General features: G+C 50.5%; 1 protein-coding gene across 1 annotated transcript in view; it reads left to right on the plus strand.

Moving 5' to 3' along the window:
* MIB2 (MIB E3 ubiquitin protein ligase 2) overlaps nucleotides 1-14,332 on the plus strand; it is a 58,149-nt gene that overhangs the window by 14,327 nt on the left and 29,490 nt on the right. The window contains exons 2-3 of the mRNA XM_044445398.1: nucleotides 5,075-5,396; nucleotides 7,017-7,188. Coding sequence (XP_044301333.1) covers nucleotides 5,150-5,396; nucleotides 7,017-7,188 — 419 coding nt within the window. The 5' untranslated portion in view covers nucleotides 5,075-5,149. The remainder of the gene's footprint in view (nucleotides 1-5,074; nucleotides 5,397-7,016; nucleotides 7,189-14,332) is intronic.

Consider the following 14,332-nt stretch of genomic DNA (forward strand, 5'->3'; position numbering starts at 1 on the left):
AGCCTTAGCCCACCACCATTTCTTTCATTCTTGTATCAATAAAAAAACTCCCCCCTCCAAGGCAGCCTCCCCCAGTCTGGTGCTTTCCAGATGTTTTTAGAGCCAGATCCAGGTTGCCCAGTGGTCAGGGATGAAACATGCTTATCGAGAGGTCTTGTTTGTCACTAATATAATACAATATATGCATTCCTATGTTCCAGGGAGTAGAAACACTGCTCCATCTGCCTCACAAATGGCTGACCTTAGTTAAAGGTAATGGCTAACTGGTTGAAGGGGCTCGTTGATGTGCCACCAAGTCGCCTCCAGGTGACTCCATGCACAGAAGCCCTCCAAAATGTCTTTCTCGAACAGCCACACTCAGCTCTTCTAAATTCAAAGCAGGGGCTCCCTGCACGGGCTCCGTCTGTCCCATATTATATTGGGCCTTCTGCTTCCAACTTTCCCCAGCCCGACTCTCCAGGGAGTTTAGCCTTCTCACGACGCACCCAAATTGGTTACTTTCCATTTTTGTTCTCGGGGTAGGAAGAAGAAATGGTGCCCAAAGGGAAAGAGATCGTTCTGTTGTGCGTTTCTACTCAAACGAGGGACAGAGGCCACAAAGGTTTGCTGGCAGGCTGGGGAAGGTCTCCCAGTGCATTCTGCTGCAGAATTCCAGTGTTCCTGGCAGACCCTGTCCTCAGAAACAGTGGCTTGCCGTTCCATCAGGATGCTAAGCCTGTTTCTGGTTTTTAGCCTAACCTAAGCCCAACCTTCCCAGGCTTGGTGCCCCTGCGATGTTTTGAACTACGGATCCTGTCAGCATGAGTGGAAATATCTGGAGAGGCTGAAATCTCTGGAGAGCCCCAGATGGGGAAGGCTGCCTGGGCCTGCATCTGTTCCCCGTGGGGGCTCTGCATGCACCGTCTCCCTGCTGAGGTGTGAAATGCGAAATGAGGACGTTCCCACTGGGGTTGTGGTGCAGAACAGTGCACCCCCGACTATCCAGGGACTGTGGTAGCTCCCCGATGGGGACGGGTTGCAGCGTTTGGGACGGGGTTTGGGAGAGGTGGAAGAGGCGTGCAAGATTACGCTTGGTGTGCAGGAGGGGGAGCCTTCCCCACTCCTTCCATGATCGCCAAACCCTGGGTCATCCCATAGAGATCCAGGACAGGTGGAAGGACGGACCTTGCAGAGCACGTGGTGGCCCTGTGGAGCTGGTTGTCCTCGGCTCTCATGGGTGGACTGGGCACATTCCTGGAGGAGCAGACTAGTCCGGACGGCTCGGGGCCGCCTCCAGAGCAGCGGTGTGCGTCAGTTGCATGGACCGTTGTGGTCCTATCCTGCTTGGGGCCTTCTCACTGAGCCACCTTAAGAACCTCAGAAGAACCCTGGGTCAGGCCAAGCGTCCATATCCTGTTCGCCCAGGGAGCAGCCAACCTGGACCAACCCTCGGCCTAGAAGAAAGCTTGAAGAAAGAAGGGCGCTCAGGCCCGGCTCCCAGTCCTGTTGGCTCTCTTGCCCCTGGACACCGCAAAGCCCCGGCCAGACCAGCGGCCCCATCCTCACGAGCTCTTCTTTACGTCATGTTCTTACGTCGCTAGGCAACTGCAGAGTGCGCCTTCCGCTGCAAAGGAACACCATCTTGCCCCCGCCCGGTCTTGAGTCTGCCACACTCCGTAGTGGGAGAGGCAGAAACATTCCCACCCGCCATTTCACCAAAGGGGAGCAGCATGCTCTGAAACTCCAGCAGAGGAACCCTTTAGCCATGAGAGGTCTTCACCTATGGAGCCAGAGATTCAAGGACGCTGTGAAATTATTTTTCTGGGCAACTCTCAAGGAAAGGGCGAGTTGAGGGGGGTGAAACGAATGTTTTCCCCTCTGTCAGTGCTTCCGTTGAATGTCTTCCAAATGCATGAAGGTGTGGCGAATATTCAGCAAAAATTGCACGTGTGTTTTGAAAGCATTCTTGCTGGTGTTTGACATCGGTGCCTTATTTCAGCCTTGGATCGCTGGTAGCTGACCGTGGGTTTGGTAGCAGGACAAGGTTTGTTTTCCATAATTGGCACACAATGCTTCTAACATTGGTGGCATCTCCTTGGATTGGCTTCTGGGACTAACCGAGAGAGGCTGGTAAGGTTAAGTGTTGTCCAGTACAAACCTACTTGGTCACTACAATTGCCACACAAGCCCCTCTCCGTGAGCCATCTTTGAGGGAGATTTGGAGGATGGGAACAAGGGAAGGGTCTTTCCGGTGGTGGCCCTCCAATTGCAGAATGCACTCTGACTGGGCCATGGCTTTCCTCTCTTCTCAGGCATTTGTCCACAAATGCCGGCCTTCAAAATGCATCAGTGGAATTGTCGCAGCCCAACTGCTCATCAGAGGGTATCCTAGGCAGGGCTGGTCAGTGTAGAGGTGGTCTTTGCCCCTACCTCCCCTTCCATCATACAATCCTCTAGACAGGTCTGGCTCAGGTGCCTTGGACGGAGGGACTGGAGGCTGCATGCGTTGTGTCCGGATGGACCCCATCTCTCTGCCCCTTCTTCAGAGAGGCAGCTGATGAAGCTCTTCCCATTCCAGCTGCAAAGGGGGAAGTAGAGGGGACTTTCTCGTGAGTAACCACATTTCAGGCTGTGGCCTGAGTCACGTAGATTCTGAAGGCCCTCCTCCTTTGAAGGACATTCAGGACAATAACAAGGGAGAAGCCCTTTTTGGCGGAAGGCTCACGAAACACCAGCTTAAGACTTTCCTTTGCTTCCAGGCATTTGACAATAGCAAGCAAGGCTTTGGGTGGTCCTGGCGAGTTTATCATTTCCTGTTTAATTCTTTAACTTTTTTTTTTTTTTGGTATCTCAATACTTTTATATTGTGCTAACCAGTTGTATTTTGGGGCGTTTATCTTTCGAAACTGCTAGAGAGCTTTGACCATTGGGCAGTATAGAAATGGACTCACTCAACAGAAATGTATTTCCACTTGAACTTTGCCTCAAAGCTGGGCATTTTGTAAAGCTTTGCCTATATCAACGAGAGCAACGTTGACCTTTTCCCATCTATTTTTAACCAAACCAGGTCCTTGAATTGAAACACTTCCGTGGCAACCGCCCCCGGTTTTAATTTATAGTTCTCTTGCTTGTGTTTCATGCCGCATTCATCAAAGCCCGGGCTGGGCTTGTGAAATGTTGCTGACAACACGATGCGAACGGGACAAGATGCATTCACTGTCTCCTGCAGAAATATTTTTAGTTCCGAATCTAATTTTAGACCGTCTGCTCACAGAGGGGAGGCAGACTCTTGTTTGAAAATATAAGTAATTTCTCTAAAAGTTTCTTTCTGCAGATTCGCGGACCCTGTGGGGTTAAAGCTAGTGGGAGTGAGACTAAAGTTAAAAGTGGATGGGGCACCCCCTCCCTCTCTCTGCTGTGCCTTTTATCTCCCCCCCCCCCCTCATTCTCATTCTCTCTCTCACACGTCCTTTTTTCTTCACCCTGTCTAGCAGGAAGCTGGACACCTCTGTTACTACATAATTAGGAACTTTAAAAACCCAGATCTGAGTTCTCTGGGGGGAAAACATTTCACCAATTTGAACACAGAGGACGTTGGTGAAACTCGGGCTGTGCTGCTCACAGACTTCTGTGGAAAGTTCTGTGTACCGATGTGTTAACAGAAAGGTTTCTCGATCTTAGGGCTATGCATGCCTGCTTGGGATATAATAAAACTCGTTGGGGGTTCATGCACCCAGGTCTTGCCCGGTATTGGCGCCTAGTCTTGGGTTTTGTTGATGCCAGACCTGCAGCCTTTTAAGCCAGCCCAATCCACAGGCTTTCCAACATACTCTGCTTCTTCTGGCATGTCTTCCTTGCGTCCCTTTAAACTGCAGCCTTGCTCCTGACCTGGAATGTTGGGCCAGGGACCTGGGAGACCCGGGTTCAAGCCGCCCCGCAGCTCCAAAGCTTCCTGGATGACTGTCAGCTAGTCACAGACTCTCAGCCCGACCTACCTCACAGGGTGGTGGTTGTACGGCCCAATGGAGCTATGGGGGCCACCTTGGGTTCCTTGCAAAAAGAAAAAGGTGGGGTATAAATGCAACGCCGTTGTCATTTTCCCAGAGAGCAGGAGGGCCAGGGCTGCTCCCGCTCCTCCTTCCCCACCCCAGTTCTCTGGGCCAGAGAACGAGGCAGGCTGGCACGCAGCTTTCAGTGACGAGGAGCTGCTTCAAGCCCAAGTGGCTCTTGTCTAGGGATGCCCTCCATGATGCCGGCCGGGCCAAGACGCCCAGACCGCTCCGAGTCTGGCGCAGGCCAGGCTCCCTCAGTTGCAGCCCTCCCCAAATGCAGTGCCCTCCAGATGCAGGAGCTCACCACTCTAGATGGGTGGGGGTGATAGGAGTTGTAGTTGCTTACCTGCTAGAGAGCCAGTTGGAAGTAGCCCCTGGATTGAATCTGATGGTATCTGATTATCTTGTGGAAATGGAATGAATGATACTCAGTCTTTTCATGTAGGTTTAATTAAACTCATTTTAAAAACTCACAGAATAGTAGAGTTGGACCATGCCTCTAAGGCCCTCAAGGCCAGCCCTCTGCTTAGTGCAGGACTCCAGGTTCAAGCATCCCCGGCACATGCCTGTCCAGCTGCCGTAATGCAGCAGTAATGCAAAGCTCAGGGATCCCAGGTTCAATTTGGATGCGAGGAACTCCTTCCTGACAGTTAGGACCGCAAGGGAATGGAATGGGCTTTCATAAGAGGTGGTTGAGGGTGTTCAAGGATAGGCTGGACATGTACTTGGTAGGCATGTCATGAGTGGAGCCAGCTGGAGCCGGGGGTCAGACTAGATGGCCCAGGAGAGCCCTTCTGACTCGCACTCTTTCTGCGTTAAAATCAGAAGAGCAAAGGGGATGGCACACAAGAACTTGACGTTCTCCAGATGCTTTGGGCTACAGCTCCCAAGATAGCTGCTCGCTGGCTATGCTGGCTGAGACTGATAGGAATTGAAGGCCACGTTATCTGGAGGGTTCCAGGTTGGGAGGAGCTGTCGTATGCCAACCCGCTTGCCCTCATCCCAGCCTCATTCTCAAGCTGGACTCCTTGGATTTCCTGCAGGCTCTGTCGATGCTTTGCCCCCGGGGCCGTGACTGTGCTGGCCGGGGGTCGTGCTGAGGCGGCCCGCCCCCAGCGATGGACTCGGACCCCAATGCGAGCATGCAGGTCGGCATGCGGGTGGTCCGCGGGGTGGACTGGAAATGGAGCAACCAGGACAACGGCGAGGGCAACGTCGGGACGGTGGTGGAGATCGGCCGGCAGGGCAGCCCGACGACCCCCGATAAGACTGTGGTAGTTCAGTGGGACCACGGGACTCGGACCAACTATCGGACCGGCTTCCAAGGATCGTACGACCTGCTGCTGTATGATAATGCACAAATAGGTAGGTGTGTGATTCTTCCCTGGCACCTGTGCAAGCTCTCAGCGGTCGCTCGCTGTCGTGCGAGACGCATCCCCGCACCAGCTCAGTTCCTTGGTCCCTCTAGTTCAGCGTTGCTTCCGTCTGGGCTGCAGGACCTCTTCCAACCCGAGTCCCAAATTCAGGCACCGAGGGGAGCTTGGGGGCCGCAGTAGGCAGGCATGGAGGCAGAATGTTTGGGGTCGAACTCCAGCATTTTAATGCTCCTGTGGCCCGTGACTTGAACGTAAGGAGAAGCTTTTTAGAATGGCACAGATCTGGAGAACCACCGAAAAAGCGTTGCTTAGAGGAAAAAGAGAGGGGCGGGGGGGGTGCTATCTGGGGCCCACAGAAGGGTTGGATTAGGGTTTTGAAGGTGCAAATGGGCCAGAGAGCGGGGAAACGCTTCTCTCATTTCTCATCATCTCTTCTGTTTCGGATGCTCGGGTGCCATCACTTATGCAGCCAAAACAGCTGCACCCACGCACCAGAGGGAGGCATTGGCAGGCTTGGGGGAACGCTGATTTTTTTACAGAAGTATAAAAATACCTTCTGGGGAAAACCCTGTGGGAGGGAAAGCCCCCCGGACTGTCCAATCAAGGCTGGGTGCCTCGCCAGGGCATTGCCTCACCGGTGGACTTGTGGGTTGGCCGCTGCAGGAAATGGAAGGCTGCGTTAGATGGGCTGGTGGGGAAGACCTTTTTCCGTGTTGGGGGCTGAATTCTGTTTCTGAGACACCTCCAGGGGCCAAATGCCAGTGGTGGGTGGAGCAAAAGACCCAAACTACCCGATTTGAGCTGGAAGTTCTTCCTGAACATAGCTACATTGGAGGAGCGGCATTTCAGCCTCCAGAATTTGGGGGGACGGGGATGCAAAGCCCTCCAGATGATTGGCAGCTGTCAATCGGGGGTGCCGCTGTGGTGTAGTGGTTAGTGTCAAACTGGGACTCAGCAACCCAGCTTCCAGTCCCCACTCGGTCAAGGGTTCACTTCGGGCCACTCACCACCTCTTGGCCTGGCCTACCTCATAGGGTTGTTGTGAGAAGAAAGAGGTGGGGAGGAGGGCCCTGGGAGGACAACGAGAAGCCACCGGGTTCCTTGCCAGAGGGAAGACAGGCAGGATACCGACATGATGAGAAATGCTTAAAGGCATTTGCATGTCACTCCGTATCCCAGAAGATTCCAGGGCAGCGAACCCCTCGCGGGTCAGTATGTCCGACGAAATCTGAACATGCATTCAAAGCAGGGCGGCATCGAAGCCACAGCATGGCCGGCCGCCCAAGACAAGAAGGCTTCTTTGGCAGGTGCTGAAGCCAGCCAAGGGTGGAAGCCTGCCTGGCCTCCAGAGGCAGCGAGGCCCACGGAAACAGGGCCACCCCGCTTAGGGCCCTTCTCCGGGCGGACCCCACTGGCCACTCCAGCAGCCGGCCCCCCGATGCCCCCAGCAACTGGTGCCCAATAATGCCGAGGGGGCAGGCCGGGCTGAAGAGGCACGGCCGGCCGGCCCCCTGGCTGGAACCCGGGCAGGGAGGGGCCCCCAGCCCGGCCCCCTCTCCTCTCCTCTCGGGCCCTGATGGCGCCTGGCGCGTCTTTGCACCCCGGCTAGGTGTCCGCCACCCGAACATCATCTGCGACTGCTGCAAGAAGCACGGGATCCGTGGGATGCGGTGGAAGTGCAAGATCTGCTTCGACTACGACCTGTGCATGCACTGCTACATGAGCAACAAGCACGAAGTCGCCCACGCCTTCGAGCGCTACGAGACGGCTCACTCGCGGCCGTGAGTCCCCCGCTTTTCCTTCGCTGGGGGAGGTGGGTGGCCGTCCTGCCTCGCGTTCCTGGGGCCCGATCTAAGGCAGGGATTCTCAGAAGCGAGCCTGGAGGCGGGACCACGTGCACGCGTCGAGAGCCCACGGGGGGGGGGGGCCCTTCTGGCAGAGCCGTGCCTAAAGTACCCACGCATCTCAGAATTTCGCAGGGATGCTCGCATGTGGCGTGCTTTCCGCAATGTTTCTGTCGCAACAGCATCCGGTTTTGCTGATCCGCTCAGCAAGCCTCACGGTATGACTGGTACAAGTCTTGGCACGTAAAGTCAAGCACAAAAGCATCCCGGGTGGAAGTTATGCCCCAAAATGATCCTCAAAGATCAAGTACCTGTTAAGAAAAAGAACAAAACATAACACAGGATGAATTAGCTGCTATTCTGGCTTGTCTTCTTGCTGCGGTCAGACAATACTTAGCTGTAATACTTAGCTGTAGTCTCTGTAACAAAATATTTTATGTGGGGAAGAAAAGAGGAAAGGCATAATATGGGTGTGTGTGTTCATAGTTGCTTTTGACAGCAAGGAGCTAATGAAAGGTTGCTTAGGCCACAGGCATGGACTTTCTCAGGAGTATACCACACTGAATGCAACAAGACTTGCTTCTGAATAGACACGCTTGGTTTATACTATTAGCAAAAGTGCTTTTTCATTTGTTTGTTTTGTGTAGTTTTGGTGGCAAGTATTCTTCCTATATTAAAGGAATCATCGGGGAAGAGGAGGATGCTAAGATGCATGCAGGGAAAATTTAATTAGAAAGATTTTTAGCAAATGAGAGTGCCCGTAAATGCCATTTTTATGAATTGAGTGTTTCCTTCCCTCTTGCTTTTATCTGTCAGTTGATTTGCATTCTGTGCCTTTGTTTTGTGGGTTTTGTGCCTTGAGTGTAATTATGAAAAAATTAAAAATTAAAATTCTCTTTTTTAAGTTGTTCAGGCAAGGCAGGGTGAAAGGGTGGTTTATAGCCCTAGCTGTTTTTCACTACGTAGTGGTTTTGAGAGTATGGATGCAACTAAAAATTATATTTAATTCAAAACAGGAAGGGCATATTTGCAATCTTTCATTGATACAGGCAAGAGAAGGGCAGAGGGGCAGGAAACATGGAAAACCACAGTGTATGCGTGTTCCCATAATTCAAATCCCTGGTTTAGGGTTACTTCTGAATTAGTCTGACCTTACTTGCTGGCCCACTTGGCATCAGAATATAGTATCATAGTGTTGCTGTCTAGTTCCATCAGAGATGGCTGTCCTTGGTTATGCCTGGGTGATACGCAACAATCCATAAAATTACAAAGCATAAATACGGGTAATAATAAAACAACGTAAAATTTCAGTGCACAAAACTCAAAATGGTTTGCATGGCAAAAAGATGGCTTGCCCTAACCCTAACAGTTGACCTACAGGCGCCATCATGGCCATTAAATGCTTGGATGCAGAGGGCGGTCTTAACCCGGTGCTGAAAGGTGGAGCTGTAGCATCAGTGGGGAGATTGTCCCTTAGCACCAGGAGGCCACCACTGAAAAGGCCCTGCTTCTTGTGCCACAGTTCTGCTTCAGATACAGATTACAGCATCCAGGCAGTTTCAGGTCAGTTTTGTAAGACCGGGGGGCACAACCTGGGCCCCCTATGGATGCTCGTGGAACTTGTCCTTTCTTTGTGTGGACCCCAAAGCTGGCAGGATCCCGCCTACATTTCCCCTTGGCCAGCTTGGTGGGATGGATGCTTTTTCCCTGGCGACTGAGGTCAGAGTCTTCCTTCTGGTGATACCTGGGGAGACCCAGCCACCCAGATTTTCCCTCCGCCCCCAGCACTTTCAAAATCTCAGCAGGCGGGGAGGGGTCGATGTGGGGAAGGAGAGAGAGGAGGCATTGCCGTGCTGGATCAAGCCGAAGGTCCGTCGAGGCCAGCGTTCGGCTCACCCAGCGGCCAACTAGCCCGGTGGGCTTCCGCGGGTGGGGCGAGGCTGGCAGAAGCAAGCCTCTTATTTCCTTTGCTTTGGGCGTTAAGACCTCCTGGGCCGGCCTTTTCGTTCCCATGGAAGGAAAGCAATTCTGCAGTGAAAGAGAAACCTGACCTTTGCTTTGAAGAGAACGGTGCTTTCCCCAGATCCGAGGGAATAACAGAAAGGGCTGGGGCGTGGGGGCAGCCTCGTGGGCGAGCTTTTGCCCAAGAAGGTGGTTGCCGTAACTAGGTTACCTACCCTGCTTTCTTCTTTAATTCCCGCGCACAGCACGCTTGTGCCGTTCTCAGCGGTGAAAGAAACTCTGGATGCTTAAGAGCAGCTTTGAAGGCTTACTGTTGGGGCTGGAGAGCTACTCCAGATTTCTCTGGGCGTGGGAGAAAGTAATTAGTGGCGGGCGAATGACTGGGAGGTCTTTCCAAAAGGGAAATATGTGTTTTCGTGTGTGTTTGTCTTCAGCCTGACAGTGTTTTCTGGGAAGCTTCCTGTTTTTATCCCCCTGCTAGGAATGCCAGGCTAAATTTTGTTTTATTTACCAAATACTGCTGTTATATTTCTATTCTGCCTATTCCCTTTTCAAGAAATGTATTTATTTATTAGATTAATAGCCCACCTTCTTCTTTTTTAAAGAACTCAAGCAGCTTAGATCATTCTCCTCCTGCTGCGCTCCATCTCGTCCCACAACAACCCTGTGAGGTAGGCGGGGATTAAATAGGCCCCTTTTGATGGACAAACCCTTCCTGTTGGGGAAGTTTGCCCCTCGTGTCTGCCTTTTTCAGCCCCAAGAGACAATCAACTTCTTGAGCAAATCTTCTCCTATCAGAACTGAATCCAGACTGGCATTAGTATCTTTCTTGCATAGTCTCAAGAACCTGCCATCTTTAACTCCTTTTCCGTAAGCTACATAACAAACCTGGCAAGATTTTATTCAGAAACTCCCTGCAATTTCACCAGCCATTTCCCATACTTTTTCAGGCCTAGCTTCACATCCATAAGGGCTAGAAACTTAAGGAGTTGAGGGTGCTTCCCATCCCCAGCCTGTGATAACAAAAACGGAAGTTCTTTCTAAGAAAGCTGAGCAGTTTTTCTGTGTGGCCCACATCAAAAACTCCTCTCTTGCTGTTTACCAATGACTGTTTATTGTTTTTGCAGTTTGGAGCTAAAAAGTTTCCTTCTCTGTATGGACTTACATTTTTATTTATTTTTACTCTGCTTTGCTGCTTTAAAAACATAAAATGATACATCTTTGGGAGCTGATCCCTGCATGCCATTGCCAGATAGTTTCCTGATAAGAAGTAGACACAGGTTTTAACATTTTAAAGGCTGGAGGCAAGGAGGCGAGACATTTCTGCCATCTAACCTGCAGGTTTTGCAGAATGCTAATGGCTTCAGTGGTTGGTTGAGGTTGGGAGGGTGAAAGAGAACTAATGCTTTTGGCACCAGTAGGGTATCTTCCCCCCACCACAAATCACAATTTCAGGAGGATAATTCTCCTTATCATGCTAAGAAAGCATTACATTTCTTTCCCCTGTGGATCTCATTTCCAGACTGCCCCCTAGAACATCAAATGGATGCATTTCGCTTCTCTTTTTAAGCAAGCTGCCGAATATGCAAAGGTGGAAACACGTAGGTTGAGCCCCAACCCTCACAAAACCTGCAGATTTCATTCTGAAGTTTTTCATTCTAAAACAGTCATTTTCTGCCCCTTCTCCACGCTTCCCCTTTCCCCAAATGCAAGCGAAACAGCCACTCCTCTCTCCAGCAAAGAGGGCTCACTTCCTCTCCATTCCTTTCCTTTTCTGACCAATCTTAAGTATGTCCCCTGAGAAAACTTCTGGTTTTCTAGAGTGAATGAAAAGTGATAATGGCGCTGAAACCAGGTTTATTTATTTATTTATTTATTTAGGGAAGTTCTATGCCGCTGCATTCACTGAAGCCTTGGGGCGGCTCACAATACAGTGAATTGCATACAGATTGCATACAGTTAATTTGAAAACCGGATTCCTGCTTCTCTCAGAAGCAGAATCATGAGCTTCATATGTTGCTGAGGGATTTTTAATCTCTTCTTCCTTGGGCTGACTGATCTTCCCAAGGTGGTCTCTCTTAGCACACTCACTATCTCTCTCCAGAGAGAGGGCACTGAACTATCCCTTTGCAGGACATAAGGACTAGAACCTTGCTTTACACCAGACCTTGGAGAAAAAAGCAAAAGTTCCTGGAGAAGCCAAGTGTGGTGGCCAGTCCCACACATTTCCCTCCCATGGGAACTAAATAGATGTACCTCGTGGATAATTCCTAAAAGCTGCAAATAATACTGCAAGGAACAGGGAAGAGAAAACAGTTGTGCATCATTGCCTGCATTGCTTGCCTGTGAAACAGGAGAAGTTAGTCGCCGAGTGTTCATGCAACATTCTTGGGTGTTTTTTTCAAAGTTTAGACTCTCTGATCGGCCACCGTCCTGAGTTGTGCAGATCCTAGGGTCAAAAGAGATCTTGCAAGCGTGAATTCTGTCCGTGTGCATTGCTGCGTCAGAAAGCACAGCAGCTGAGATGTTCTGGGGCGGGGAATGCTTAATTGAGGGAAAGAAGGAATGTCTCCTCCGATTGCAGTGTTTGTTTTGGTTTTTCGGTATGGAAAATACATTTTGCGCGTCCCCTTCGTGTCTCTTCTGTGGCACTAATGAAAGCCAAAAGCTTCTCCCCACTGCAATTTCATAATGGGAGTGTGGTTGAAGGCCAGGGAGGCGGAGAAAGCGATCCAGGAGATGGAACCGGGGTTGAGCGGAAAACTGCCGACGCGCATCTATTTTTCCTTCTCTGAAACCCGGCCTGTCTGTTCCCATCTTGGTGAGGATAATCGGCGAGCTCCGGCCCTCTCACAGCTGTCAGCCCAGATCGCAAGAAGCAATATAGCAAGCGTCGAGGGTTTTGACAGCCCACCATGTCGGCCTGGTGGGTCTGTTTGGTCGCTTTCTTGCTTTGTTGCGTTAGGCTGTTGCAGGCGAGCTGTTTCACGGGCGTGGGATATCTGCATGTTGGCGAGAAGGCGAGCCTCGGATGGAGCAAGGAGCGCCTGGTCCAAGTTCTGAGCATCCTCTATGTGTCTTTTCCTTCGGGGAATTTTCCCTCCTGCCACTCTGGTGGTCACCCACGGTTCTTCATCCTTTTTCTCGCCCTGATTAGGGCTTGCTTGCTTGGCACAAGGCAAGAGGGCCACGGCAGGCCCCGTTCCTCCGTCCTCTTGCCACCACTGTCCTAAACCTGAAAGAAGGACGCAAGCCAAGCATAACCCACTTCGGATCTGCAGATTAGTTAGCCAAAGGGAATCTGTTCAGAAGGAAATCTGTGAGCATCCTTCGCTAACAGGACTGCTTTCGGGGAATAAGCTAAACTTAGGACAAAAGAAATTTGCCAGGTATGGGACAGAGCGAACTTAAGACTGGAACAATGGGAAAGAAAAATGGACTCATCCATCCATCCATAGTTCACTCGAATATTTATGCTGAGAGGCTCATAGAAGCAGTGCCAGGCCTATATCCTTCTGGGCCAAAGAAGGTTTCAAGTCATAACCTTGAAACGAACAATATTTGAGGTATGTCCAGTAGCCTATGGACTCTTCGCCAAAAAGTGAAGCTGGCCTATGGGACTGGAGCCAAGTGCCTGCTATGTTTTAATCTAATTTGAGTTGTTTTGCTTCCAAATGCTGGATAACAACCAAGGCTATTAAGAGTGCGGCAGAAGTACCCCGGGGATGCATTTAATCACTGTAATATTGCCTTTAATAACAATTTTAATTAAGATATTCATTTTCAGATCAGTGCTGACCCAGAAATTCCAGCTATATAAAATTTCTTGAGGGGCCTTGGCTGGTTGAGATTTAGGAGGAAATTGCCGAACATAAAATGACATTGGCCCTGCAGGACAAATTCGATGCTGAGAACAGGCGTGCCTGCAGCATCCGCTTTGAATTCAGAATCCTCCCGCGCCATCTGTTATCGGCTTGCTTTGGGCCAGAGAAAAGAAGAAAATTGAAAGATGAGCAATGGAATTTGTGAACAGTCCCACAACTTGGAATTAAGCATATGGGTTGGAAGTTCAGATTTTGCAGATGGAAGCATAGTGCCTTCATAGGAGTACAGCTCCCATTAGCCCCAGCCGGTATGGCCAATGGTTGGTAATCATGGGAGCTGTAGTCTGAACAACTCAGAGCACCGGATTTCCTACCCCTGGATCATACGACCTCTTCAGATCTTATTTATGGAAGCAATTTAGATAACCGAGGGAATGCTTTTCGTTTTGTTTGTCTGAATTAGTCAGGTGACTTTTGGCTGCCCGTGAAAAGGAATTATTTTGTTTTCTTTAACGGGGTTATATCCTATCTTTAGATTTCTGTTTGGAACAGAATTTCGTATAGCTGCAAATCCGGAGGCTTCTGGTTCTTAGTGCCTTGCTTCTGAAGGCAAAATTGGACCAGCATGTTCAGTTTTGGTGCCGTCCACGTTTGCCTCGTGGTCCTTGGACAAACCCAGAGGGTCCAGATTGGAGTCTGAGGTTTGTGCTATATGTACTTACCAGGGGAGAAGTCCTGTTGAATTCAATGGGTCTGCCTCCAAGCAAGGCTCGTGGCCCAGAAAAGACACCATGCAAACCCGTTATTCTTCCTTCAGCTTTGGATGACTAGTCTGCACTTCCTTTGGCAGCGTGAACCGCCAGTGCGTCAATTTGACCAACGCTTTCAGAACCATGTCCTGGGAGGAAGAGGAGAACCAAATAAGCCTGCAGTTAAAAAGAAGCATGCCCTCAGCTCATCCGCCTGCGCGTAGGAACAGCGTCGACATGAAAATGTTAGCGAAGAAGAGAGATGCCTAAACACACATGACATGTAGATAAAATCTGCTGTGTTGAAGAAAGTAAAATTTAAATATTTCTTAATAGTGTTTTCTGCTCAGCCAGCAGGAGTAAACAGTTTAGACGGACCTCCAGGGGAAAATCAGTGATTTAACTGGGCCTATCCTTTAAAATAATTTGCCTGCCCTGAATTCGGCCCCATTCCGGAGGTGACTGTGCTCTGTGCCGTTTTAGCGTATGCTTAATTCGACCACTGAGCTTGAGCCGGGCTTGAACATGTTCTTAATTCTGCAGTAT

The sequence above is a fragment of the Varanus komodoensis genome, unplaced genomic scaffold (assembly GCF_004798865.1).
Source record: "Varanus komodoensis strain SLA01 unplaced genomic scaffold, ASM479886v1 scaffold48, whole genome shotgun sequence".
NCBI classification, from domain to species: domain Eukaryota; kingdom Metazoa; phylum Chordata; class Lepidosauria; order Squamata; family Varanidae; genus Varanus; species Varanus komodoensis.